Source organism: Ctenopharyngodon idella, chromosome 1, assembly GCF_019924925.1.
Source record: "Ctenopharyngodon idella isolate HZGC_01 chromosome 1, HZGC01, whole genome shotgun sequence".
In the NCBI taxonomy this organism is placed as follows: Eukaryota; Metazoa; Chordata; class Actinopteri; order Cypriniformes; family Xenocyprididae; genus Ctenopharyngodon; species Ctenopharyngodon idella.
This window is the reverse complement of record NC_067220.1, coordinates 18,343,082-18,370,560: the sequence shown is the minus strand read 5'-3', so window position 1 is coordinate 18,370,560 and position 27,479 is coordinate 18,343,082. Positions and strand designations below refer to the sequence as shown.

General features: G+C 36.3%; 1 protein-coding gene across 9 annotated transcripts in view; it reads right to left on the bottom strand.

Moving 5' to 3' along the window:
• Nucleotides 1–24,688, bottom strand: part of limch1a (LIM and calponin homology domains 1a) — a 63,763-nt gene extending 39,075 nt beyond the window's left edge. For 3 of the 9 annotated variants that reach the window (XM_051898983.1, XM_051899015.1, XM_051898992.1), the window contains exons 1-6: nt 24,198–24,687; nt 2,307–2,377; nt 1,743–1,812; nt 1,068–1,174; nt 215–245; nt 1–111 (exon numbers count right to left, since the gene is read on the bottom strand). In XM_051898983.1, coding sequence (XP_051754943.1) covers nt 1–111; nt 215–245; nt 1,068–1,174; nt 1,743–1,812; nt 2,307–2,377; nt 24,198–24,305 — 498 coding nt within the window. In that variant the 5' untranslated portion in view covers nt 24,306–24,687. Of the gene's footprint in view, nt 112–214; nt 246–1,067; nt 1,175–1,742; nt 1,813–2,306; nt 2,378–24,197 lie in introns of all 9 variants that reach the window. The other 6 variants (XM_051898997.1, XM_051899023.1, XM_051899042.1 and 3 more) reach the window with 4 other exon arrangements.
• Between the last annotated feature and the right edge of the window lie 2,791 nt (nt 24,689–27,479).

Sequence of the window (27,479 nt, the reverse complement as noted above, 5' to 3'; positions counted from 1 at the left end):
CTTTCGCATCATGGAAAGGAGCCCCTCAAACTCTTTTAGGTCAAGTGTGGGGCCGTTATATGTTGCACAGCTGTTAGCAGCTTTACCAAGCCAGTATATGGTTATGAGCACCTAATCATTCAAAAAACACAAAGAAAAATACAATAAAATTAAATGTAAATTCAACAACTAAAATCCACATATAAAGATTAAGCAAATAGTTCAGTGTACTTACATTCTTCAGCTTTCTACTGCAGTCAGAGCCCCTACAGCAGAAAAAGAGAGAGAAAATAACATAAGACAATTGTCAGTCCTTTCAAGCTATAAATGAGCCACATCAAAGTCAGTCCACAGCATGGCCATCTTGGCTACATCGGACAGCTGTTTTCTATATGAAAAAAAAACATAATTTTTGCCTGTTGTCATGATATACACTACCGTTCAAAAGTTTGGGGGAGGTAAGATTTTTTAATGTTTCTGAAAGACATCTCTTATGCTCACCAAGGCTGCATTTATTTGACAAAAAAGTCTTCAGTGTCGCATGATCCTTCATAAATCATTCTAATATGCTGATTTGGTGCTTAAGAAACATTTCTTATTATTATCAATATTGAAAATTATTGTGCTAAACAAAGTTCAAAAGAACAGCATTTAAAAAAAAAAAAGATTTTAAATCAATCTAAAACTGTCACTTTTGCACAATTTAATGAATCCTTGCTGAGAAAAAAATATTTCTTAAAAAAAAAAAAAAACACATCTTACTAACTCCAAACATTGGGAATGGAAATGTAAGATCAGCTCTCTTATCTACTTGAATAAAGATTAACCAAAATCTCCAAAAAAATGTTGGCTAAGCTTGTTTCAATAGCTTCTTTAACTAAAACCATTTTATTTTTGATTGGTTAGCTAAAATGAATATACTATGTTCTAGAGTAAAAAGATGAGCTGCTGTGAATGACTGAAAGGCAAGATGTCCTATAGCTGCCAAACTGATTATTATGATTTAACTCATTCAATTTTTTCTGCACTTTATCAGTTTCCTCCTCCTTATACCGTCTTTGGTCACACACAAACAGGCACACACATACGTTAAGTTTGCACGTATTGACGTATCTTGCAGGTCTCCGGGATCAAACAGTTGTGATCCCTTCAGTCCCAGCTCTTCACATCCTCTCAGAAACATGGTCAGATTATCCTGATGGGAGACAAGGAGACAAGACACATATTATGGACCTGTATGTGGCAATTACAGGGAAAACCTCACAGTGTGTGTTTGAATGTGTGAGAGAGAGATGAGCTGCATGTTATCAATCCAGAGTGAACAAAAGAATCTTATTATTTGAAGAACAAGATCTGAAGTTGTATAAAATGTGTCTTAGGCAGTTTTACAGTTAATTCTCTCATTAGGGGCTGTTTTTACATGCAAAGGGGGTGGCCCGGTGGTTACAGCCACTGCCCCTCTGCCGTTATCGGCTAAGGTGCCCTTCTCGGCTGGACCCCCACCCCACGTAAAACGGGATTTCAGCTGAACAATCTCCAGTCAGTGCCCTTTTGTTTTGGTTTGGACTGTCCCTAAAAATGTCTGTGCCCAACCCTGAAATGTAAAACAACTAGCACACACACAGACAGACACACAAACTGGGACAGTAATGGATTTGTTCTGAGACAGCAGTGCCGAGATTGGCCTGACACAAACAGGCACAGACAAAAGAACAACACAAACAAACGAATGAACAAACGAACACACACTAACAGCAACTCACCAGTCCTGCAATGGGTGTTGGGAGTCTGTTGATCTTTTTCACAAGGCCTGGTTTGATTGAACTCAGCAACCTAATGAGTCACATGATGAGAGAGAGAGAAATGACATTAGAGAACCATAATATATGGGTTGAATCATACCATCATCAAAATGACTCTTGGCTCTTGAAAAAAAAAAGGCAAATTGTAAATTCATTTTCTTTTTTAGACATTATTATAGTTTGGACCATAAATAATTTTTTTATATTAATTTTAATTAATATTTATTTTTTTATGATTTTGGCAAAGATTATAGTTTTATTCACAAATCACAAAAATGTTATAAAAAATTGTGATGTTATAATGTGTATATTATGTGATTAAAAAGCTAAAATAAATGATGCTTATACAAACAATTTCATGTTTTACACACACATGCATATTAATGAATTCTCAAGGCCTGCATTTAATTAAATAATAAATTAAATTAAAATAAATAAATTACATTAAAAATAAAACAAAATTTTGACTACAGAAATGAGAACTTCTACTAAACATTTACAGTCAAGTATGCGTGTTAAACTCACTCGCAGAGCAGAATTCCATTCTCCAGTCCACTTCTGAAATCCTTATCACCAAAACTTCTTCCTGTCACTGCCTGCCAAGCAGACAAAAAGCAAAATCCTCATCATCAGTGAAAACTTTTAATGAAGATGTAAGAGAGTGCTAATGTGACTGGAGCAGTCTGAATACAGTCAAATGAATTCAGTAACCATTGTCCCCTTCTAAATCTATAGTTTTAGAGTATGATAAATACTAACCAAAAAGATGCTTCCTATTTCTTTAGGGAGGAATGATTTCAAAGTTTAAATCATCATGTTTTATGTTATGATATTGTGATTTTATTGTGTGTTTGTGTGTACCTGGCATTCCATAAGCTATGGGGACCAAATGTCCCCAAAAGGATAGTAATAACAGTCATTTTTGACCTTGTGGGGCCATTTTTTGCTTATAAATCACATGAAATTAAGTTTTTTGAAAATGTAAAATGCAGAAAGTTTTCTGTGATGGGTAGGTTTAGGGTTAGGGGATAGAATATACAGTTTGTACAGTATAAATCATTATTTCATTGGACATAATAGACATCATTATGTCTATGGAAAGTCCCCATAAAACATGGAACCTAGTGTGTGTGTGTTTGTGTGTCTTCACACAGCCAAGTTTAAAGAACAAAATTGGTTTTACAAAGAACAACAGCTGCTTTTTTCCAGAGAAGCATGTCTGGTAATTATTAGGGCAATTCTTGACACATTCTTGATGCACAACGTGTGTGGATCAGTCAGAGTGTATAAATATGTATGTACGTGCATGTTTTTTACATGTTTAGTGTTTATATACAGTGTGTGGAGTATGTGTACACAAGTAAACTACTAAACTAGTATTACATAACCTGTCCTTACTTAACAAATTCACACACACCAAACATGTGTGTGTAAAAAAAAGAACATTAATTTGCTCTATATTGCCAAGAGGCCAAGTACACGACCAAGTAGTTGAGATTATTAAAGATTATTTTCAATGATGCAAAGTATGCTGGAATAAAGGCAAAATCTGCAAACACGCACACAACTACCCATAAACCTGTTAACCCCTAAACCTTTACACACAGTTTTTCTCGGAGCAGGAAACAGCTGACCTGTAAATCAGTATGAGGTCACTCATTGTCCATTGTCCTTCAACTGCTGCTAAGAAGGGAAGCCACAGCATTACACAGCACTATAAACATGAGCACTGTACTTCTCTTCTGAATAACCCAATATCTGCTAACCAGATGCATCACTCCTCACATTTCATTCCTTTCTCTCTCTCTGTTCTCTTCATTCATTCCAAATATTATTATATATTAATATGTTCCATATTAGATAATGACTAAAATGAAGAGGTGATTATGATTTTCATTATGAAGATTAAAGGGGTCATAACATGAGGAATTAAATTTGCTTAGATCTTTGCCTAAACAAAACAATGTATATGACAGCTATTGGGTAATCAGAAATTTGGCCCACCCAGTGACACTGAGGTAATGAGGAGAAACCCGGATAGATGCTATTATTCCTAAACACCATTAGAATTTGCCAAACCTTGTGCTGTTCCAGCTGTGTGTAGCACATGTTGCTCTGCATAAGCTTGTGAAGAATGCCAAAACAATTCCCAATCATTTCATTCAGATCTTAAAATCGACATGAAAGCGGAACTTGCAATTGTCTTTTCTTCCCTATTATGACGTATATCCATATTATATTCCATAAAAAATAAGAATGGTCAGTTTCAATTTCATGGTGACTTTAAGAGTGTGTGCTGTGTTCTTCAGCATAGATTGTTGTGCTTTGCAAAAAGGCTGTTATTTACAGATAAGCAACGCTACAGTCTGTGTGCTGTTGCTCATTTTACATAGGAAAGAGGCCCATTTAATTCTAAAGGTCAGCAAGAGAGTGGAAAATGGTCTCAAAAAACTAAAATGTGCACAAAATGGCACAAAGAATCATTTAAAATTGAATTTAAGCTCAATTAATTTAAAACAGTAAGAAATGACCTCAAGATTGTGCAATCTGATCATGTAATATCATTTAAGAACTCAAGTTTTTACTTTCGAGTGGTATTTGGCCAAATTATTTGTTAATTAGTCTACATTAATATCAGAAACATGGCCTTTATGCTCCCCAATAAAACTGTAACTTTTTCTGTTAAAAACATGAAAACATCTTCTGATGGTGTTCTGTGAAAGATTTATTGGTGTATTTTTGCAGCTGTTGCTAACTATGCTAAGGGCTAATGGCACTAGCAATGTAATATGGGTCACTGAATTACCTATCATCACACATGCTGTGTCCAAAATCACTCGGTCACTTATTCACCTCCTATGTGTCAAATGCCTTATTGCTCACTATATAGGAAAAGAGTGAATGAAAATCAACGACTAAATTCAGACACTGACTCTGAAGCTGTCACATATTCTGGGGTCAGTAAGATTTCTTTTTTAAATGCAATTAATAATTTTATTCAGCAAGGATGCATTAAACTGATCAGTATCATGTTTGAACAGTATATATCAAACTTTATGCAGAGTTAAAGTGAATTATATAAAGAATAAAATCTTCTCTAAAATCTAGACAGCACTACAAAAACAGTAGTGCAATGGTATAGTACATTATATAGGGAATAAGAAGTGATTTAGGACACAGACACACGTACCCATTTGCACACATGCAGGCATCTCCCAATCACACACAGATCTTTGAGAAATCCTTTGCAGCTGTCTTTAACTGTCAGAAAGACTCACATTTATCTTCTGCCTTATATCTTTACACTCTCTTCATTACACACACACACACACACACTGTACAAACTGTATATTCTATATATTAAACGTACCCATCACAGAAAAAGTTTACATTAAAAAAAAAAAAAAAAACAGTATGATTTATTAGCTGTTTTTCTCATGGGGACCAAAAAATGTCCCCACAAGGTCAAAGACTTCTAGTATTGCCATTTTTGTGGGGACATTTTGTCCCCAAAATGTAAGGTTTACCAGGATCACTCACACACACACACACACACACACACACACACTAACTTAGCGGTAAGCTAGTTTTCAAGCAAACTGCTCCAACGCACTAAATATTACAGTGGATCTGAGTCAGAAATAGTGTTGTCACGGTACCAAAATTCCAGTAGTCGGTACCAATACCATAAAAATTTTACGGTTCTTGGTACCAATTTCGGTACCACAGCAAAATCTGTTGGAACTATTTTACTATTTTATATAGCCTATTTTAAAAATATATTAAATATGGTAATCATACATATAAATATTTGGAGCGTGTGTGTATGTTTGTGTGTGTATATATACCTCAATCAAATAAAAATTTGAAATATAATATGCGTGTTTATTTTAGCTATTCCTTCAATGAAACGACACAATACAGCCTGTAAAACTATTAAATAAATATCGGTAAATAATGGTAACCTAAATAATAAGAAAGTTAAATATTATTCAAAAAAAAAAAAAAAAAAACATTCGTTTTTTATTTCTACACAAAGATGCGTCATATATCCTACTGCTCTGCTCTTTGAGAGGGATGTGGGACACGAGCAGGAAAGAGACCATTTCGCTTTAATAATATCTTCATGTTATCTCCTGATGTTACAAGGAACTAACACTTGTTGTAAAAGGTCTGAAGAGCGAGTTTTATCTTCACACATTCAGGCTATTTGATTTAGCGCTGCCAGAAAAAAAGCGAAAGTAAAAATCACCAGCGTGTGTGAAACGCGCTATACAAATAAACTTAACGCGCCTTATAAAGTCTAATAATAAGCACAAACTGTGTTACTTGTAATAGAAACTGACGTGCAAGCAAAAAGGTTCCTGTCCTACGGTGTTTTTTCTACTTTACCACAGTAAAGAATGCGAATAGCCTATAATAGGCCTAAAAGCGAACCAAAGGAAGAAACGTTATAATCCCCTGCGTGAGTGAAGATTTGGGAAAAGAAACAGAGATTCCACGTTCATTGAAATAACTAATAAAATATTGTTAAATTCTCTGATAATCGGGTGACCAGATCGTGATTCGCAAAACAGAATACAAAGCTTAAATGTATGGACTCACGTACCTCTCTCATTCGGCATGAACCAAAATGTTTCCATGGCTGCGATGTCACATTTAATTTCTAACCTATTATTTCTTTTGTAAACAAAGCTTTGTGCTTCAATCGTGTCATATTCAAGTAAATACTGGCACAGCCCTATCAGTGGGTACCGAATATACCCGGATTGTCGGTACTTACCGGTACTACAGAAATGCTGGTATCGTCACATTTTCAAAATTTCAGTACCGACTTGGTACCGAAGTAGGCTACCGGTACTTTTGACAACACTAGTCAGAAATTAATCCCTGAACATGAAGAAATCACTTCAACAGGTCCATAACTTTAAATATAAATTACATGAACATCTACCATAACTGTAGAGCTGTATAATTAATTGAAAAGGTAATTTTGAAACATTTGAAGCATATTCCAGTTTGATAAGGTGATTTTAAGGTACTTTTTTTTTTTAAAGGTTTTAAACAATAATATGTTTTATTGTTAATAAATTGCACCGTGACATCTCAAGCACAATTACTACGTTTTAATACATGTTGGGATATAATTATGTCTTAAGAAAGGTAACATTGTTGATGGTCATAACAGGGTTGACAGTTTTCTTACTATCTTTATGCTTAAGGTTGTGAAAGTAGGTGCTTAAAAAGAGAATTTATTGCTGATATTTCAATCAGTGGTTTACTATTTAAAATATAATTTTAAGATCGTCCCCTACTGATAAAAAAAGTTAATTCCTGAAACTGCTTTTGACACTGAGGAGGCCATATGACAGTACCTGCATACACATACTGTCCTAATTCATTCACAGGTTATAGACTGTATGTAGCCCCGCCCCTTTTCAGCGCTGCACTCGTTGTGTTTTGTCTTCCGGTTTGTTTTTCCACAGCATGAAGGTAAGATCTTACGGATTTATGAATGAACTGCTCATTTTAAAAACTTCCTGGTCTACTGACATTTGATATGACATCTATTTCAAACATTACAATGTCCATGATAACTTTCGTTATCTCTACAATAAGTAAATCCACTTCTACGACAGCAACGCCATAGAAATATACAGAGCTACCACAAAAATGGAAGTTCAAAGACAAAATTCTAAAGATAGCTGCACGCTTGTTTCTCAGGCGCATAAGGTCTATAGCTATGCAGAGAGAGAGAGCTGAATGATAGCAACACTTTAGGAAGAACCAAAAAAGCTTCTGGTGGCAGACAAGCAGTTCCGTTACCTTGACGCCAGGCTCGCAAACACACACACACACACACACACACACACCTGCTGGTGACAGTCCAGTCAAAATACCCCCACGAACAGCTCCCCTACAGTGCAGTTGCGTAAGAGGCTACATTTCACCATAATGGCTAACATGCCATACACTGGAGCCAAAAACAGTGAGCTGCTCAAAGCAGCGTCCCAGTAGCTGACTCAAAGCAATTTGATTTTGATAGAGGATATCTCACTTACCAATAGTTTTTTACTGAGATTGTGCTCTCTTTTGTCAGTCTGTCACACTCACTTATTGAAATGCCTTATTTTGGTAGCCAATTTAAAGCTCACTGAAATAAGAAAAGGAGTACCACACTAACACTAACATAATTGTACTGAATTAGTATGTAATTCATGGTCTAGATGTGAATGTGTGATTGTGTTTTTTGTTCCATAGTCATTTAAGTGTAGAAAAACCTGCCTTAAACTGAAATAAATATGTTAAAGGGATGGTTCACCCAAAAATGAAAATTCATTTACTCACCCTCAAGTTGTTCCAAACCTGTATAAATTTCTTTGTTCTGCTGTGCACAGAGTAATAGTATTTTTTTTTCCTACTATGGTATTAAATGGGGGGCAAGATCTGTTTGGTTAAACATTCTTCCAAATATCTTCCTTTGTGTACAGCAGAACAAAGAAATTTATACAGGTTTGGAAAAACTTGAGGGGGAGTAAATGATGACAGAATTTTCATTTTTGGGTGAACTATCCCTTTAACTTCTAAATTAAGCACTAAAATTACTAAAAGTAAAACTGAAATAAAAAGCTATATAAAAATATATATAGAAAAAATAAAATCCCACAACAAAAGGATTAAAACAAACTGAAACTGGAAATATAAAAATCAAAGCTAATTCAAAACATCAATAAATACGATAACAGTGTATAATACTAAAATAACACTCGTTCTGAAACAAACAATGTAAATTACTTGGGTATGAAAATCAGCTGAAAAAAATGGCTTGTGGGACATCAATGTCATGCAAGATCCTGTCCACTCCCAGAATCCTATCCCAATTCTTTAATACCTTAAAATGTAGCTTCATATTCGTGAACAGCTCTTTCTAACCAGTTAGCTTAATGCTAAGTTGTTAGCTTGCTAAACCAAGGCTAACAAACTAAAAAAGGGAAGTATAATAGGTAATAATGTGATATGCAATGCAAATATAATGTAATATGCAATATGTAATTTAAAAGACATTTATTAACACATTTTCATGATTAAGACTATAAAAAGTTTGCTTGAGAATTTGCCCCATGACATCATCATTAAGCCCCAACACACAACACAGACCAAAATAGCACTATACAGGCGCTATTCCTGCTTATAATCACCTAAGCAACAGCCTCAGCAGCAGAAAGCAGGGCTACTCTCACTGAGGCAGAAACAGACAAGGGATGATGTCTCTCAGGACATACTGTCTTAAAATACATCTGAAAATAGGCCACCTGACTAGGGCTGTTTGAAATAGACAACTCCAACTCATCCGTCCAGACAACGACACACACAGGATTAAAAAGCACTCTCTCTCTCTCTCAGCACTACTCTGGCAAAATTAAAAGCTGTAAAAGAACAACGGATAATATGTGGGCAAAAGCGGATTTAAAAATGTTATGCTCTTTTATCCATTTGCTCATTGGAATCTGACCCTCACCAGATTTTGCGAGTGAAAATTATTGTGTGCCAATGTGCAAAAGTACTGATCAAAACTTAAATATATTGAAATAAAAACACTAATAACTCAAACTTCATATGCAGATTACCTTTCACACTAATATTGGCTGCTTGTTAATGCTTTCCATCAAGCTGTATGAAACCTAGTGCTGCTCGCGTGACGGTCAAAAATGACAGAATTTTAAGGTTTTAAATTTTATATGAAATATATATTTTCCAAAACATGTTTTACTTTAAAACTGTGTTAAAATCAAAGCCATAAATCTAAACATGTTGTGCTCCAAATTTGAGGTTTGACATCTCAAAGATTTTGTTTGGGCGCAGTACCAAACGTTTCCACTAGATGAAATTCGTCTCCCATTCATTTCCAATGCGGTAGCTTTTGACCGTAAAAAATACAAGTGTGACTATTTTTTTCAGGACTATTTAACCTTATACCTGAACTAAACGAGGGAACTAATGAGTTAATTAACGAGGAACAGGTGAATAGGATGAATCAATGTAACACATGGGGAAACTGGGTCAAAGGAAAACAGGCAAACAGAAACTGAACACAATAAAAGCATAAACAGAACATAATCCTTACACCTTCATTTAATCAGTTAACTTATAGTCATGATAAATATTCATCAGCCATACAAGAATTAGTTAATTCACCATCTTATTAATGCCCAGTAACAACACCTGCCTTTCTTTTAGCCAATAAGCTTCTGCTACTGGGTGAATGTCATAAAATGTAATTAATATTCATGAGCAGGGTTAACTGATAATAGGCTTGTTCGAGATGCATCGGCGTCTCGAGCAAGTCTTATATGAAACAAAATGCTCCACAGACATTTTGTATTGTTGTTAGACATGTTTGGAGAATTAATATCAAAATATATGTTCACATTAATTAGGAAAAAACCTTTTTTGACTTTGCTAGGGGCAAAAATTAGTGCTCCTAAAGAAAAATGTAAATGTCAATCTCTGCTTAGAGAGAAGGACACATAAACAGGGAACTGGAAGTGTGTAAAGTTAGCCAAGGTTGTCAATGTCAGGACAGTCATTTACAGAGGGATGGACACATACAGACACACAAACACACACACACACACAAGTATTAAAAAGAACTGAACAGCTGTAGTTAGCCTATATTTAGATGGACAGAATGTGGGTGACTGGAGCATTTTAAAATAACCAAGCAAATGACATGTGTATGTGGGACAGGGGCAGAGGCACCAAACACCCACAAATCAGCACAATGCTATGTGAATAAGAGAAAATTCATCCCTTCACATTAATTCCATGAATTTATTATGTTCTGTAGGAACTATTATTCACACAAGTATGTGTTGGGACTGTTTAGTCAGAAAAAATGTTTTCTATAATCCATCCCACAACCGCATGGCAACCATAGTTTCTACCAAAATACCACAGTTACTGCAATTACTGTTACTAGGTCTACAGAAAAACATTGAATTCATTCTGTTAAAACCTTCCAGAATACATTTTCATTGTGGTGAATACCAGGTTACCACAGTTTTATTGTAGGAGCAATAACTGTAGCAACTATGGTATTTTTGGCAGAAACTATGGTTAGCTAAGTACAATTTTGTAAGGGTAACAGGAAACACAGCTCAAAACATCACATTAAGCAATATTTCATTCCAGTACAAGCTGGATGTATTATCAGTTTAAACATTTTTTATCATCTACTCTCGCTAATGTTCATGTTCAGATGTTAAGTTTTAATTAAAATGTTCATTTTTAAATCTGTGAAAGAACAATGATACCTTTAAGAATTTATTTAATGATACAGAGTAAAGAAATTATCTGATAACATTTTGGATAAAATGTCTTATGGGTTGTGGGCCAAGAAAATTTTAATAACTCCTGATTTATAACAGCCACCGGCAGAAGCTCAATTTTCACTGAAAGATATTTTCCACCGCTCTACCTTATTCTCAGAGCATCTTTCCCTCAGATCCTAGAAGTGCGTGTATGTGCACGTGTTTTTCTATGTCAGCCAATCTCTCACTGTTTGTGTGTTCATTCACATGTTAATAATCACTCGGCTAATTGGTTGCTTAGACACTATGCGATAACCACCTCAAGACTAGCTGAAGTGCGTGAAAATACATGCACATCAATATACACACACTTCTTTTGTTAATATAGACTCGTTCCTCTCTGGAAGACTGAGGTGTTGTGATTCATTTCTCTATTAATCCATCTCAGTGCAGTTTTGTTGTCGAGTCATAATGTAGACGTAGGGCTCTGGGGATGGGGAGTGCTTTAAAATGATAATATTGCATATTTTTCTGCCATAAAGATGCATTTGGCAGTAAAACATGTCATGACTTTACATTGGGATGCGGATATACATTTACTGATATTAAACAAAACATATGTAAAATGTTTATACAGCTGGAAAAAAAATATTCTGATAGTGGGACTGAGTTTCTTTCATAAAACTCTTGCAAACAAAAAACATAAATACAGTTTGTGCTACTACAGTAAATGTGTGGATCGAAAAGCCTCCTAATTTAAGTCTGCTCATGGTACAGCTTTCTCCTGTTGTTTACAATGTTTAACATTGTTAAAGCAATTTTGAGTATGCACTGAGGTCTGAAATAAAGAATTCTGTGTTGAATTCAAATGGATCACGCTGTGCAATACTCATTGGTCAATTTGGCAAACAAACCCGCTTTGCGATATAACAGTGGCTTGTGCCACATTGTCCACACTGGGAAGCCCAGTTTTGTTTTGTTTAGCTTTTGGTGTTTCCCATAAAAATATAACTTATCAGTGCATAAAGAAAAAGACCCAGACCAATACAACTGCTATCAAAATTTAGCCACACCAGCAGAAAAAAACCTTTTGAGGTCAGAAGCCAAAACTACCACACACATACTCACACACAAAGACAGACAGCCACACATACTGTCTGTGGCCAAATTCAGAATAGCATAAAACTCATCCTATTCCTGCTATATCATTATATATCTCTTCTCCTCTCCTATATAGAGCAGCATTGAATTATGGGAGTTATGCTAAATGTTCCATGGACTCTTGCAGATTGAAGACTGCTTTTTCCAAGATGAGTAAAAGCAGTGTTATATAACACTGCGTTTAAATGATTGCAAAATACATGAGGATTGTGTTTGCTCTCAAGGGTGGGTGGTGAAGCTGGAAAGCTTTTGATGCTGGAAAGAACTGAATTTCTTTACATAAGCTAAAAGACTCGTTTACACAACATGAGCAATTGTGTTAGAGATGAGATATAAGAGCATTGGATTAATGGGTCTTCATCAAAAGCTAATCAGAAGCCAGTACAAACCAGAAACAATCCTGGTAAGGTACCGTAACACAAACATGACCAGAGTTACAGCTGAATTTGTGACTAAAATGCTCATAAATGCATCAAAAATTAAACAATGGGTGACAATAATTTAATATTTAACACTATTTTGTCAGATATCAAGTTGTTATACAGTCAATGTCAAAAAGATTCATGAAACAGACTCGAACTTGTTTGAGTTAGCATTTTGAATCACTGACTCACTCGGTCAGTGAATTGTTTATAGAGAGCTGTTACTGAGTTTCCAATTGACTCCCTCGCTGAACCATGAATCATTTTTCGGGTATTTCTGATTCTGCTTTGTGTGGGTGACATGTTGGAACCATAATCAACACTTTTTTTTTTTTTTACCAACGAAACAGACGTAAATATTCTTTTTACCAACGAAACAGATGTAAATATTCTTATGACACAAATACCAGTAACAGCATCAAATTGGAAGACTGCAAATTAATACTAAATAAAACTACATCTAAAATGTAATTTATGTGATGGCAAAGCTGGATTTTCAGCAGCCATTGCTCCAGTCAAATCAGAAATCATTCTAATATGCTGATTTGATGCTCAGAAAACATTTCTTATTATTGTCAATGTTAAAAACATTGCTGCTTAACATTTTTGTTGAAACCATGATAGATTATTTTTTTAGGATTCTTTGATAGGAAAAAAAGAACACCATTTATTTGAAATAGAAATCTTTTGTGACATTATAAATGTCTTCATAATGTTTAGAATTTTACTGACCCCAAACTTTTGAACAGTATATATTAAATGTCTTTTCATCATGGCAAGCACTTCAGAACAACTACCTTTAGTGATCTAAACTTTACCAACCAAACAATTCATTTGGTTCCAAACTGTATCATTTTAGGAGCCAATGGCGCCCTCATAATGTTTTGCCTTGAGCCCTGTATAACTATAGAAGCGTCACACCAAGTGATGTCATCTCAAGGCAGTTCAGTTACAATTAGATAGTTTATTTTGTCAAAGGGGATCAATTATGCAAAATTCACTTTGGTGTTTGAACACTGATGTGTGTCAGCAGTGTGTGAGAACGACCAGCATATAATGGTAAAAATCTGCTCACTCATTTTTTTTATAATTCCCATAAATTCCCTTCAAACGAGCTGATTCAGATTCCCCCCTACAATGACCGCCCACAGCCAGTTACGATCTGTCCCAATAGCATAGACACAACCCTGAGCGAGAAGCACAGAGTCTGCCATTTCTGTATCCTCGCTGTAACAGCTGGAGTTGTACAATGTCTTTTCACCTTTATTGCAATACAGTATGAAAAACAAATTCAATAGCATATCATAAAAATAAGATGAAAACATAAGTTATAACCATAATTAAACTAAACTATACCTGTTCTATCTCCATGCAGCATATATTCTCTGGCTCTGTAGGCATCTTACAACAGCTCCTACACAAGCACCTGTACAGCGGTTTATAGATTATCACAATGGAACATGCTACTTGATGACTTAAAGATAGTTAACTCCACATCAGCTACAAAAATTCATCAAGTAACCATTCAGAAACGAACTGTTGCATTCTACATGTTGTCACTTCTTGAATCTCTCCATCATTGTCCAACTCCGGTTCGAACATATAAGACTGAAGACCGCTACTGACAGTTTCTGACATTTTCAGTGCGTGAGATTGTCCTGTTTTGTTGTTGTTGGTATGCCAGAGAATAGGGCTGCACGATTATGACAAAAAACATAATTGTCAATTATTCCCTTGAAATTGTAATTACAATTATCACAATTTACATTGAATGATGTATTGAATAGCTTTATACCATTGTTTGAAGCAAATGCATGCCATATTTTTATGTAAATTTTTTTATTGTTTTTCTATAGCATTAAACCTTAAACGTCAACTATATATTGGTTTGGTTTCTACTTTAAATAAAAAAATGTCAACATATGCATTGTATAATAATAGGGGCTTTTGCCACCAGTGTGGTTTCCCGAGAACTAATGTTCCCCTAGGGCCTGAAGTGACGTAAACTGCGCTTGTTGTTGTTACTTTTATTTTGACGGCTGAGAACAGTTCAGACACAGATCCTAGGCACACAGTGCTCGCATTCTCAAGGATGTCTTATTTAAGAAAAGTAACCATAATAAAATTTGTGGTTATTCTTCGTGAGGTGTAAAATACTGTATTTTCTTTCTTACTTTGCAATCCAACGGTTATTTTTCTTAAATGAGCCTCAATGACGTATGCAGCCTTCAAATGCGACCTCCGGAGGATGCAGCCTTCGTAATGAGACACGGCTTCAGTCTTCATTAGTTTACAATCTGTTTCACAGTCCTGTCTAATACGTCATTAGATAGAACTGTTATACAAAGAAAGTAGACAGTATATGAAAAAGTATTAGCTTTTGCCATGTGGTTGATGCCCAATGTCGCTAGCTTAGCAGAAATACATAATCATGTTTTGCTTTGTCTGCTCAAAGTCGCCCTGGATTTTCTCCTTAGTGTAACGGTTGAGAGGTCCATCTTTCACTATTTTCCATGTTTGTAGAGTTAGTTCGTGGAGTAAATATATAGGCTGTGTACACGGCTTTTTAAAAATGCCGGGTGCTGGTGTTTCGCGTGCGTTCGACATGTCAGCGTACACCTACATCACTGGTAGCTCCTTTTATGCTGGGTTAGACCTTTTACATTCTGAAGTAGTCGTGATTCACCTCTCACAACGTGACATGCTTATAACACACCTCTTAAACACGCAGAATAATGTAAGTGGATATTTTTCCTTGTAATCGTGCCTTTGAACGATTACGAAATTGTGGCATCCGTAATCGTAATCGCGATTAGAAATTTGATTAATTGCGCAGCCCTACCAGAGAATGAACACTTGAAGCTCTGCCCTCTTCTTGAAAGGGGGCAGTGAGCACCATCTCATTTGCATTTAAAGGGACACACACAAAAACTGTGTGTTTTTGCTCACCCCCAAAAGTGGCAATTTTAACATGCTATAAAAATGATCTGTGGGGTGTTTTGAACTAAAACCTCACATAGACACTTTGGGGACATCAGAGACTTATTTTACATCTTGTAAAAAAAAAAAAAAAAAAAAAGGGGGTATAATAGGTCCCCTTTAATAGTGCTGCAAAGCACAGAACTGATTCTGAACAGCTCCCAGTCTTTGTGAGTAGAGTGGATTTTACCAGGGCTGCAAAATCTCACACATTCAGTCACGCAATTGACACTGTTCTCATGCCACACATCCATATTCTCACGCTGTGAAAAAACATCACGGAGCAAAGAGGACACGGACAATTCACTGACAAACAAGACAGAGCAGATTACGTCTGATATGAAACAAAGCCTTAACTTTCAAATTTTGTAAGTTTTGTTAAGAAATGCCAACAATAAATACAAACCCGATTCCAAAAAAGTTGGGACACTGTACAAATTGTGAATAAAAAAGGAATGCAATGATGTGGAAGTTAAAAATTTCAATATTTTATTCAGAATACAACATAGATGACATATCAAATGTTTAAACTGAGAAAATGTATCATTTTAAGGGAAAAACAAGTTGATTTTAAATTTTATGGCATCAACACATCTCAAAAAAGTTGGGACAAGGCCATGTTTACCACTGTGTGGTATCCCCTCTTCTTTTTATAACAGTCTGCAAACGTCTGGGGACTGAGGAGACAAGTTGCTCAAGTTTAGGAATAGGAATGTTGTCCCATTCTTGTCTAATACAGGCTTCTAGTTGCTCAACATATAACACCTGATGTACTCGTTACATCAGAAGAAGAATGGCATCTACGCTAATATTAGTCTTTCTGGTTATCCCGAGGTTCACCGTAGTCAACCGGATCCGGGCCGTATCCAGGTGAGACCAAGGACCTGCGCCTTGACACGACCACAACGCAGCCCTGAAGTATCAGCAGAGATTGAGTCAACTAGATCATCCACTCTGAGGGCCTCATCGACACGACAGCCACGACACAGTTCCTCAACAGCCGTGATGAATACAATCCTCAATTGGATGGAACTGGAATAAATACTTTGAATGTTGCGATCCTGTCGGACTTATGATAGCTACCTGAATCGTAACAAAGCACTGTTGGCCAGAGGAGAACTGGCCCCCCGACTAAGCCTGGTTTCTCCCAAGGTTTTTTTTTTCTCCATTTAAACATCTATTTGCCACTTGTCTGCCACCTGATGTCACCTGATGGAGTTTGGGTTCCTTGCCGCTGTCGCCTTTGGCTTGCTTAGTTGGGGACACTTGACATTTGACTTGACATTTGATATTCAACAGTGCTTTGATCTGCCTGCATTGACACTATTCTTTTAAGAGCTGCTGTGCAGCCAAATAATGTACCAGTTATCAATGTAAAGCTGCTTTGACACAATCTACATTGTAAAAAGCGCTATATAAATAAAGGTGACTTGACTTGACTTGACTCAACTGTCTTAGGTCTTCTTTGTCGCATCTTCCTCTTTATGATGCGCCAAATGTTTTCTACGGGTGAAAGATCTGGACTGCAGGCTGGCCATTTCAGTACCCGGATCCTTCTTCTACGCAGCCATGATGTTGTAATTGATGCAGTATGTGGTCTGGCATTGTAATGTTGGAAAATGCAAGGTCTTCCCTAAGAGATGACGTCTGGATGGGAGCAAATGTTGCTCTAGAACTTGGATATACCTTTCAGCATTGATGGTGCCTTTCCAGATGTGTAAGCTGCCCATGCCACACGCACTCATGCAACCCCATACCATCAGAGATGCAGGCTTCTGAACTGAGCGCTGATAACAACTTGGGTTGTCCTTGTCCTCTTTAGTCCGGATGACATGGCGTCCCAGTTTTCCAAAAAGAACTTCAAATTTTGATTCGTCTGACCAAAGAACAGTTTTCCACTTTGCCACAGTCCATTTTAAATGAGCCTTGGCCCAGAGAAAACATCTGCGCTTCTGGATCTTGTTTAGATATGGCTTCTTTTTTGACCTAGAGTTTTAGCCGGCAACGGCGAATGGCACGGTGGATTGTGTTCACCGACAATGTTTTCTGGAAGTATTCCTGAGCCCATGTTGTGATTTCATTACAGTAGAATTCCTGTATGTGATGCAGTGCCGTCTAAGGGCCCGAAGATCACGGGCATCCAGTATGGTTTTCCGGCCTTGACCCTTACGCACAGAGATTGTTCCAGATTCTCTGAATCTTTGGATGATATTATGCACTGTAGATGATGATAACTTCAAAACTCTTTGCAATTTTTCTCTGAGAAACTCCTTTCTGATATTGCTCCGCTATTTTTCGCCGCAGCATTGGGGGAATTGGTGATCCTCTGCCCATCTTGACTTCCTAGAGACACTGCCACTCTGAGAGGCACTTTTTATACCCAATCATGTTGCCAATTGACCTAATAAGTTGCAAACTGGTCCTCCAGCTGTTCCTGATATGTACATTTAACTTTTCCGGCCTCTTATTGCTACCTGTCCCAACTTTTTTGGAATGTGTAGCTCTCATGAAATCCAAAATGAGCCAATATTTGGCATGACATTTCAAAATGTCTCACTTTCAACATCTGATATGTTATCTATATTCTATTGTGAATAAAAATATAAGTTTATGAGATTTGTAAATTATTGCATTCCTTTTTTATTCACAATTTGTACAGTGTCCCAACTTTTTTGGAATCGGGTTTGTACCATTTGGGCGTTCTTAATGTGGCGTGACAGGTCGCTGTAGCACCTCAGTTCAAGCGAAGCAGGAGCGCATGTGAACTGATCCTTACTTTCTCTTTATTACTAGTTAGTTATCCATTTATCTATCCATCTATCTATCCATCCATCCATCTAAATTAATTGATACGAAGATCGAAATCGAACTGCAAACTTGTGAATCAAATCATGTACTTTGTGTTAATACACCCCCCTCCCTAATACTCACTCCAAGCTGAACTCAAAGGTTGGCAACCCTGATTTTACTCACAGAAACAGTTGGACTGAAGGTCATTTGGCTTATAGTGTGGTGATCCTGAATACTTGAAAGCAAACCATAGCCAATGGAATCATGGAGAGCTCATATTTAGTCTGTGATTTCAGTCCCTGTGTTCCTGAGAGGACTGTATTAAATGAATGTGAATTGTGTAGACAGCCTACGTCTGCCTCCCAAATCTCTCTCACTGTGTAAGCTGTATCATTTAATCCGTATGTCTGTGTGTGACTGCACAGCTGTGACAGCTGGCTTTATGAGGTCATATGACAGAGCCATCTGTACTCAAATGTAGCAGCTCTTTCACTCACACACACTTGGCCTCATACTCTTGATCTGCCAGAAAGATGCTCTAAATGCACTCAAAGTGGACCACAAGTTGAAAAACATTCAACAAGACATGGACTATATGGTCTCCATGGTGACTCTATGACAGTGGCGCTCCAGTGGTAGGATGGAAAGAAACAGGCAGAGAAAGACAGAAGTGCTCTGAAACCTGATAGCCAAAGGGAGAGGAACTCTAGGGTTCTTGAAATATGATAGGCCAAGGCAGAGAAGGACTTTCTGTAATGTGATGTGGTTGCTGCTGTCCGTCTCTAGCCACTGACAGGTGCACTGGGAGTGTTTCCTCATACAATTTCCGTTGTGTCACGTGGCCCATCCAGCACACACCTATGAGCCCTATGAGAGTTACTATCTCCTCAAAACAAAGACTGCAGGACATACAATACTCTGACTGAAAACAATCCTAACATACTCATAAGAAGTGTCAAATTACTATAAATTATTTAATAATAATAAACTATTACGGAAAACATTTAGCCACCAAATCAAAGTCATGTGGTGCAACCAACATGCAGGGGGGAAAAAAACAGAAAATTATATCATTAAGAGGAACACACTGAAAACCCTCTTGACTGTTTGTCATGGTCATTAAGTTTTTAATAAATCTTTTAAATAATTTTTATAAATCACATAATAATACTTTCCATTTGAAAAATATACTTCAATTCACATTAATTAACATTTGAATAAATAAATCCATACATACATACATGGGTCATTGACAAATAAGGTTTTTAAAAGTGTAAAAAAACATAATGGAGACATAATTTCGAAGTTTTATTAAGTGTTAACAATGAGATTATGTGGTCAATTAATACTGCTTTTGTCATGTTTTACAAGATGGACAAAATTTGTCACCAAAAAAGTCATTCTGTTTAACCAAAATTTCGGTTTTACCGAATGACGATATTTTCAAACAATGCTAACAGGCTGATATCTAGCTAGCTAGCTAGTTACTACACTTTAAAATATTACAACATTTTCCATGTTTTATAGCGGCTGTACTGAATGATCTGATGTTTCAGGACATGTGTATGAGCAAGTGAAAACATGGATTTTTCAAATACTTAAAAGAGAGTTAGTTACTTTGCTTCATGACCATGTGGTCCTGTGCAGGTGTCTGAATGATGTCACATCCTGTCACATGATATTGACCGCACGACTTGATCCAAAATGATCCCTTTACATTAGGCTTGTTCGACTTGATGCAGCGCCGCACAGACCGATCGGCGGCTGACTTGAAGCAGTGCATGCCGGTAAGAAATTTTGTCCGACTTGAGACAGCGCCGATGCCATGTGACTGTGACATATGGCTTCAAAGTACCGCGAGAGCAATTCGAGATCAGCCGCCTGAGTCAGCCAGTGCAGTTTCTCAAGAGGAGCTGCACGAGCTCTGATGACGACACAGCTGTTTCATGATTGGCCGGATCCACCGCATGACAACAATCACGTGTGTTTCGTGTTTATTGTCACGCCTTCAGTTCCACTAATGCTCTCAAATCTGAATTTTTATAACAGCTAAAGCTCTTTTCATGTAGTTGCGATGTTATATTGTGTCATGTTTATCAAAATAAAACTGATAAAAAACGTAAACCCCACTACATTGGTATTTAAATAATATATATGCTTATGTTTAACTTTATTCTTGTAAAAACAGACGCTGTCAGCAGTACATAAAGTATTGAATAAAAATGTCACATCAGTGTATTAGTCAAATATTGCATTTATTTCACTTCAGCTGTGATAAAGTATGCAAACGCAGCGTGAGCGTCACTACGAGAAGCAGAAAGTGTCCGACTTCACGTCTCCGTTTTCAGCTCCTCTCCGCCTGCACGCGGCTACTCTCACCGATCGGTTGCATCCAGCCGCAGCCGATGTCGAACACACCTATTGGTTACTCTGAATGACAATGAAATTCATTTTTCAGGACATTCTTTCTCATAACAAAGCAACAACTTCTACACATAATTCACTTTTATTGCTTGTTACATTGGTTACACCGCATGACAGAGTTAAATTTAAAATTTTGGGGGTATAAAAGTTAAACAAAACCATATGAAACCCACATGAATAGAAAGATTACATTTCTAAGAACTTGGAAAATACATTATAAACCTAAATTTTAAAATGTTTGATTTATCTATGACTTTCTTATTTCTTACGGATCATCAATATTTTTGTGAATATTGTACAAAATAAATGTTCGCTTGATTTAAGTGATCTTTGTCTTGTGGCATGATTATATTATGTAGCCTATACATCAATATTATTTTGTCCATCAGCCAACATGCTTTCTAAATACTGACACCGACCATCAAGAACCCAATCTCAGTTGACCAATAAATAAAGGCTCAATCTATGAATGTGCCTCAAGAGAGCTCCATGTCTGTATCTTTGTACTGCAGTCTGCTGTTCATGTTTCAGTCTGCCATATGCTTTGGTCTGTAATGTTCTAGCTCTTTCAATGACTCACTAAGGAAAAAGCATTTTTAGCAGGAGTCAGAAGAAGCATGTCTCTCTCTGTGCCAATTCAGTTAAAACTATTTGCGAGCAGCAGGGTGCTAGGCTATTTCAGCCTGTCTATTTATACTGATCGTCCTAAAACTTGTGAATGACAAAGGCCTACCAGTGAAACACATGAACAGAAAGACAGACAGATAAATAGACACAGATAGCAAAGCAAAGTAGAGAAAGTGTGAATGGATTATGGCATGACCAGTTTTGGTGGGATTTGTGAAATCACACACACTCCACACACAAAAAACACGTAAATTCCATTATAATAATGAAATACTGATGGTTCCAATTTTTTTAGCAAAAATAAGGGCATAAGGAAGTGTATAGAGAAAACCAATGTATGAAAAATGTAAAAATAAAAATCTGATAAAAATAACATTACAATAAATAAATAATAAATAAAAAATAAGATTAAAATAAACAAATAAAATTGAGTAAAAATGCAATAATGTACCTCAAAAGAAACTAAATATTTCCAAAATAATATCTATCTATCTATCTATCTATATATCTATATATATATATATACTCTTGAAAAAAATGTCTTGAATGTATGCAAATTGTATAATATTCAAGGTACACATTTCTAGCAATTGTGCAGATAATTCTCATATTGTACTTTTAGAAAGTTTTGGAATATTATTCCTCTCCCCAAATTTGTTACTACCGAAACACAATAATAAATAATTTAATAAGAAGGGTTACATTGACCTATTAAGATTTTATTTACATCTACCTTGTAAATATATTTTTTGCTATTTTTTTAAAAAAAAATTCACAGGTAAATCAATAACAATTACAATTTTAACAATATTTCAAGTGTAATTTATGAGATTTGTTATATTTTGAATCCAATCTTTCTTTGTAAAAGGCATAAAGTTTATCATACTGATTTCAAAGTTAAGGATTCATTAGTTTGAATATACAAAACATCCCATGTTTCGGTCGTGACTGCACATTTTCGGTAGTGACAGTAATGTGTTGGTAGCCACTACATCATCACATTACAGAATTTTAGCTCACATTATTTGCATAACTGTACTAAAATTTTGTTTATTTCCCCCAAATAAATGATTATGTGTTCCCTTTTGTCACTACCAAAACAATGATGACATGTTTCAGTCATGACTGTTTCGGTAGTGACAATTTTAGATACTTTTGAGCTCAAAGATGCTAATCAGCTTATGGTTAGCTAGCACACTTCTGAACAGTTGTACACAGAAAAAAAAATTATCGAATAACACTCAAAAAAAACCAATGATGTCACAACCAAAACTTCACCACATGTTTCGGTAGTGACAATTTAAGAAACTTTTGAGCCTAGGTCAAAGATGATAATCAGCACATGGTTACCTAGCACAGTTCTGAACAGTTGAAACAGTGAAAACTAAATTTTATGGAATAACACCCTATTAAAATTAATAAAATTATTTTAATATTTTCACAAGTTGAAATTTAGGGGTTAGGGTTTGGGAGAGCCACCTCCCAGTTGAAAGTACCCAATAAATTTAGATGATTTATATATATTAAGCTTACTAATATTTTAAATATTATTGTGGGATTCAATAGATAATAGAAGGATCTTAGTAAACATCTAAAATTTGAATACTTAAATGCTTTTTAAATGTGTTTTGGTTGTGGGCCAGCAGTTTGCCCACATATGTATATATATATATATTATATATATTATATATATATATATATATATATATATATATATATATATATATATATATATATATATACACACATATACCCTAACCCCTAAATATATATATATATATATATATATATATATATATATATATATATATCACAGTATAAACAGGGTCTATATACAAGAAATTGTAAAGATTCCTTTTAAATTTTAGGATAATCATATTTGGGGGTCAATGGCATCTAAAAAGATTGAAAACCCCTGATCTAATGCACACGACTCAAACTCAAATCTAGATCAGTGACGCGAGGATGCTCCCTATCCAATCCACGACCCCTAAAATAGGTCATAATATTAATACCAAGACCTACATCTAAAACCTTTAACATCTCTGGGGATGAAGTAGTTCTGCATTCACATGTTACACTTGACAGTGAATCAGGTCAAATAAAACGAAGGCCACATAAATGCTGTATGCCACAAAAGCTCTGTAAACAAGCTGATTGCGCCTATGTGCTGCCTTGACGACTGCCTTCGCTTAGGAAAGGGGCGTGGTCTATAGAGGACAAGGGGGCGTGTCTTTTGGCTCCCACAACAACTGGAATCGCTTAGCGAAAGGGGGCGTGTCCGCTCGCAGAATATGAGTGTATCCTTCTGTTTCTGCACATCTTTATAATGAATCCTGCTTTGTTTGGAAAAGAGTCCACTGGATAGGCAACCTACAGTATAAAATCTGGCAACAAATTTAAACAGGCTGATGGTTGTCATGTGAGTGAAAAATTCGGTGAGCCATCAAAGCCTCGCTAGTCCGATTACAGCACCCGAATCCCGCGCACATGATCCCCGCGCTGTTGGGCTCCATTGCCCGCTGTTGTAACCAAACACGATACACACGCTCGCGCACTCACAACAGGTGACGGTGCAATATTTATAAGCTGTTCAGAGCGTAATGTAACCTCTCTATATGAGTGTCGAAGCAAATGTTAAAATTGATGCGAAAGAAATGTTTACTTTTACTTCTGTGAGCATATATGTGCAGCAGACTCACCTCGATCCATTTCTGAGCTTCTTGAAACGCTGGTTCAGGGGTAGCGTCTGCAGATTCACCCTGATCCAGCTGGGCATTTGAAGCCGAATCGTTTCCAGGACTGGCCATTTCCAAAAAAAGCGTCTTAACAAGAGGGCCACTGAAAGCCTAGATGAGATATCCAGCGCTCCGCAAACAGACCTGTGTGTTTACTTCAGATCATTCGCAGTATTAGCGGACACGTTCAATATGCTGAGCTCGAGCGTTCACAGCGCAACACACTGCGGTTCTTCAGCGCTCATCAGCACTGCAGATGAACTGCACTTTTACCACGCGCGATGCAATACGAGTCCGACCTCCGATGCTAAAAATATAAAGTAAAAAAACACCAGAGATCTACGTTCAGCCAATGCGTAAGGGGCAGCAAGGCGAACGCATCAGCCTCCCTGTCTCTTCTCCTACAGAACGGGAGACTGGCATGCGCGAGAGCGCGGGGGAAAGGAATTTAACGAGAACAATAGAGCAGTTCCGTTACCGCTCCAGTTACGGCCAGATATCTCTCTCGCGCTCTATCTAAATGTATATCATATTATATTATATTATATTATATTATATTATATTATAAACAACTCTCTCTCTTGCCTGCCTGTCTCCCTCGCAATTTAGTATATTATAATACTTCATTAATATTATGTAAGTCTAGAGTTGCATTTCCTGAAGAAAATAACAGCGCATGGCGGCACAAGTTTTAGGTAAATTCATGATTGGAAAAGTTTCAAAACCAATGGATAGAGGGAGAGAGACAGAGACTGATAGCAAATATGCAATTGCTACAAAACCAGTCATAAGGGTCAATGTTTTGAAATTGAGATTTATACACCATCTGAAAGCTGAATAAATAAGCTTTCCATTGATGTATGGTTTGTTTGGACAATATTTGGTCAAGATACAACTATTCGAAAATCTGGAAACTCAGGGTGCAAAAAATCTAAATATTGAGAAAATCACCTTTAATGTTGTCCAAATGAAGTCCTTAGCAATGCATACCCACTCACAAAAATATTTTTTTGATATATTTACAGTAGGAAATTTACAAAATACCTTCATGGAACATGATCTTTACTTATTATCCTTATGATTTTTGGCATAAAAGAGAAATCAATCATTTTGACCCATACAATGTATTGTTGGCTATTGCTACAAATATACCCGTGCGACTTATGACTTATGGTCCAGGGTCACATATGTCCCCTGGAATTGAGTAATTTTTACCTTAATGAGGATGTATATAACCATATAAATCTGTCAAATACTTGACCCTTAATCATTTAACAGAAATAAATACACAGACTGAACAATTATGGCTGATACATAAAAAAAATCAAATCATCACACATCACAGTAGCCATAAATAATGTATGATGTATCATAAGACAAACTCTCTGCTAGAATAGGCCTACATTTAATACATAAGTATATCTATTTAGGCCTACAAAGTATTATGAAATATACTTAATTACATAGCAGGTTTAAAAAAAATCTACAAAATGCAGTGCACTGGCTAAATTTGGCATTTTTTCTCCCCCCACATTACAAATGTCTGTGGTATTTTTGCCCCAAGCCCTGGTTCATTTCTGACCCTGCTCCAGTGTGCCACTTTTGGAGTTGCACTTTTGTCAGGCAAAAAATGTCCATGTCTATTGTCAACAGTGTAGCAATGTAGAAGCACAGCTCACACTGAAGCCACTTTCAAACCAAGCAGCTTTCTGTTAGTTAACATGTCAAATCTATGTGACCAACCTGAACCCCGCTGCAACTCATTTCATATGTTTAATACTTTACATTAGGGGTTTGTTCAGAATCAGTTACAGCCTGACAACCAAATAAACATATCAGAAAATGGGACGATTCGATTTTAGGTCAAGAAGTTCAAAGGTCGACTTAACCATTTTTTTTTTAAACTTACGACCATTCGTGGTGCTGTTCAATCAACTCAGGGAAAGCAGAAGAAATAATGCTAGACCACTGGGTTCAAGAGTTTTTAAGCCGGATAAAAGTGGCCCACAGGCTGACAAGGTCCTGGCTACATATAAATCCATCCCTAACTCTAACCATACTGAGCTTGTAAATCAGATCAGTTTATCAGACACAAATCGGAGAAGAAAAGTCCATTTTTGAGCTAATGTTGGTCAAGAGGGTTTGAAACCCTCTGCCATAAATTTTTATGATAAAAGAATTATTGTTGAAAGACCCAATAAAATCAGCACAGTGTTCTTTCTAATGTTGACATAATTCTTGAATCAGTCAGGACAAAAGATTTTTGAAAGTGCATCCTTTTTCAGCTAATGTTGCCCACAGCCACTTCTGCAATAAAAGAGGAGTTTGTGGTGGTTCTTTCCACTTTTTCAAGTGGTATACAATACATCTTAATAAGGTAATGAACTTAGCTAGATGCTAAGTGTTACAACGGTACATTTAGCCTATATAAACAGTATATTTAGCCTTTTCTAGTGAATTTTTGTTGCTGTTATTTATTTATTTGCATGAAACAAATGAAGCAACTGCCATTGAGAGGAATAAGACTGCTGACGGATAGCTTTCTTCAGGTATTAATAGATAGGCTAAGTGCTTTTCAGTCGTCTTGGGGTCCTACAGCACTGCATACGTTGCATGTCTCCCTTATTTAACAACACACCTGATACAGATAATGCTTCTCCATGAACTGAACTGAGTGTGTCAGATAGTAGATGCGTACAAAATGTGCAGTGCTGTGTGTCCCCAGGATCAGGACTGAAATATGATGTTCTTGTATTGCATGACCAATGGGTGTCATTACACTCCAGCTTTGATTGCCTGGTCTGAGTTTTTTTTTTCTCTTAGTCGCCATACGCCCCCTGCAGGAAAGACAATTTACTGTATGTTCTGAATATTGTATTGCCAAAGTAGGCCGGATAAATTCTAGGATACCCAGTTTTACAAATTAATTTGATTCAATATTTTATACGAACAAGCACAGTCACAGATGTTTTATGATAGAATTAATTGTATGAAACATATTTTAATGATAAGCAATCGTGTTTCTATCAAGCAGGTGTGTTATTCTTCCAGGAGAAATTTAAGCTACAGTGACCCAGGTCAGCTAACTTTCTCAGAACTTTGTTAACATCCTGGCAAAGTTCTCTCAAAGTAATGAACAAACGTTCTTCCAGTAATGTTGATAGAATGTTTGTTCACAGTTCTCTGGTCTTTAATAAACTTTATCAAAATGTTAGCATAACATGTTATTAATACATACTTCACGGA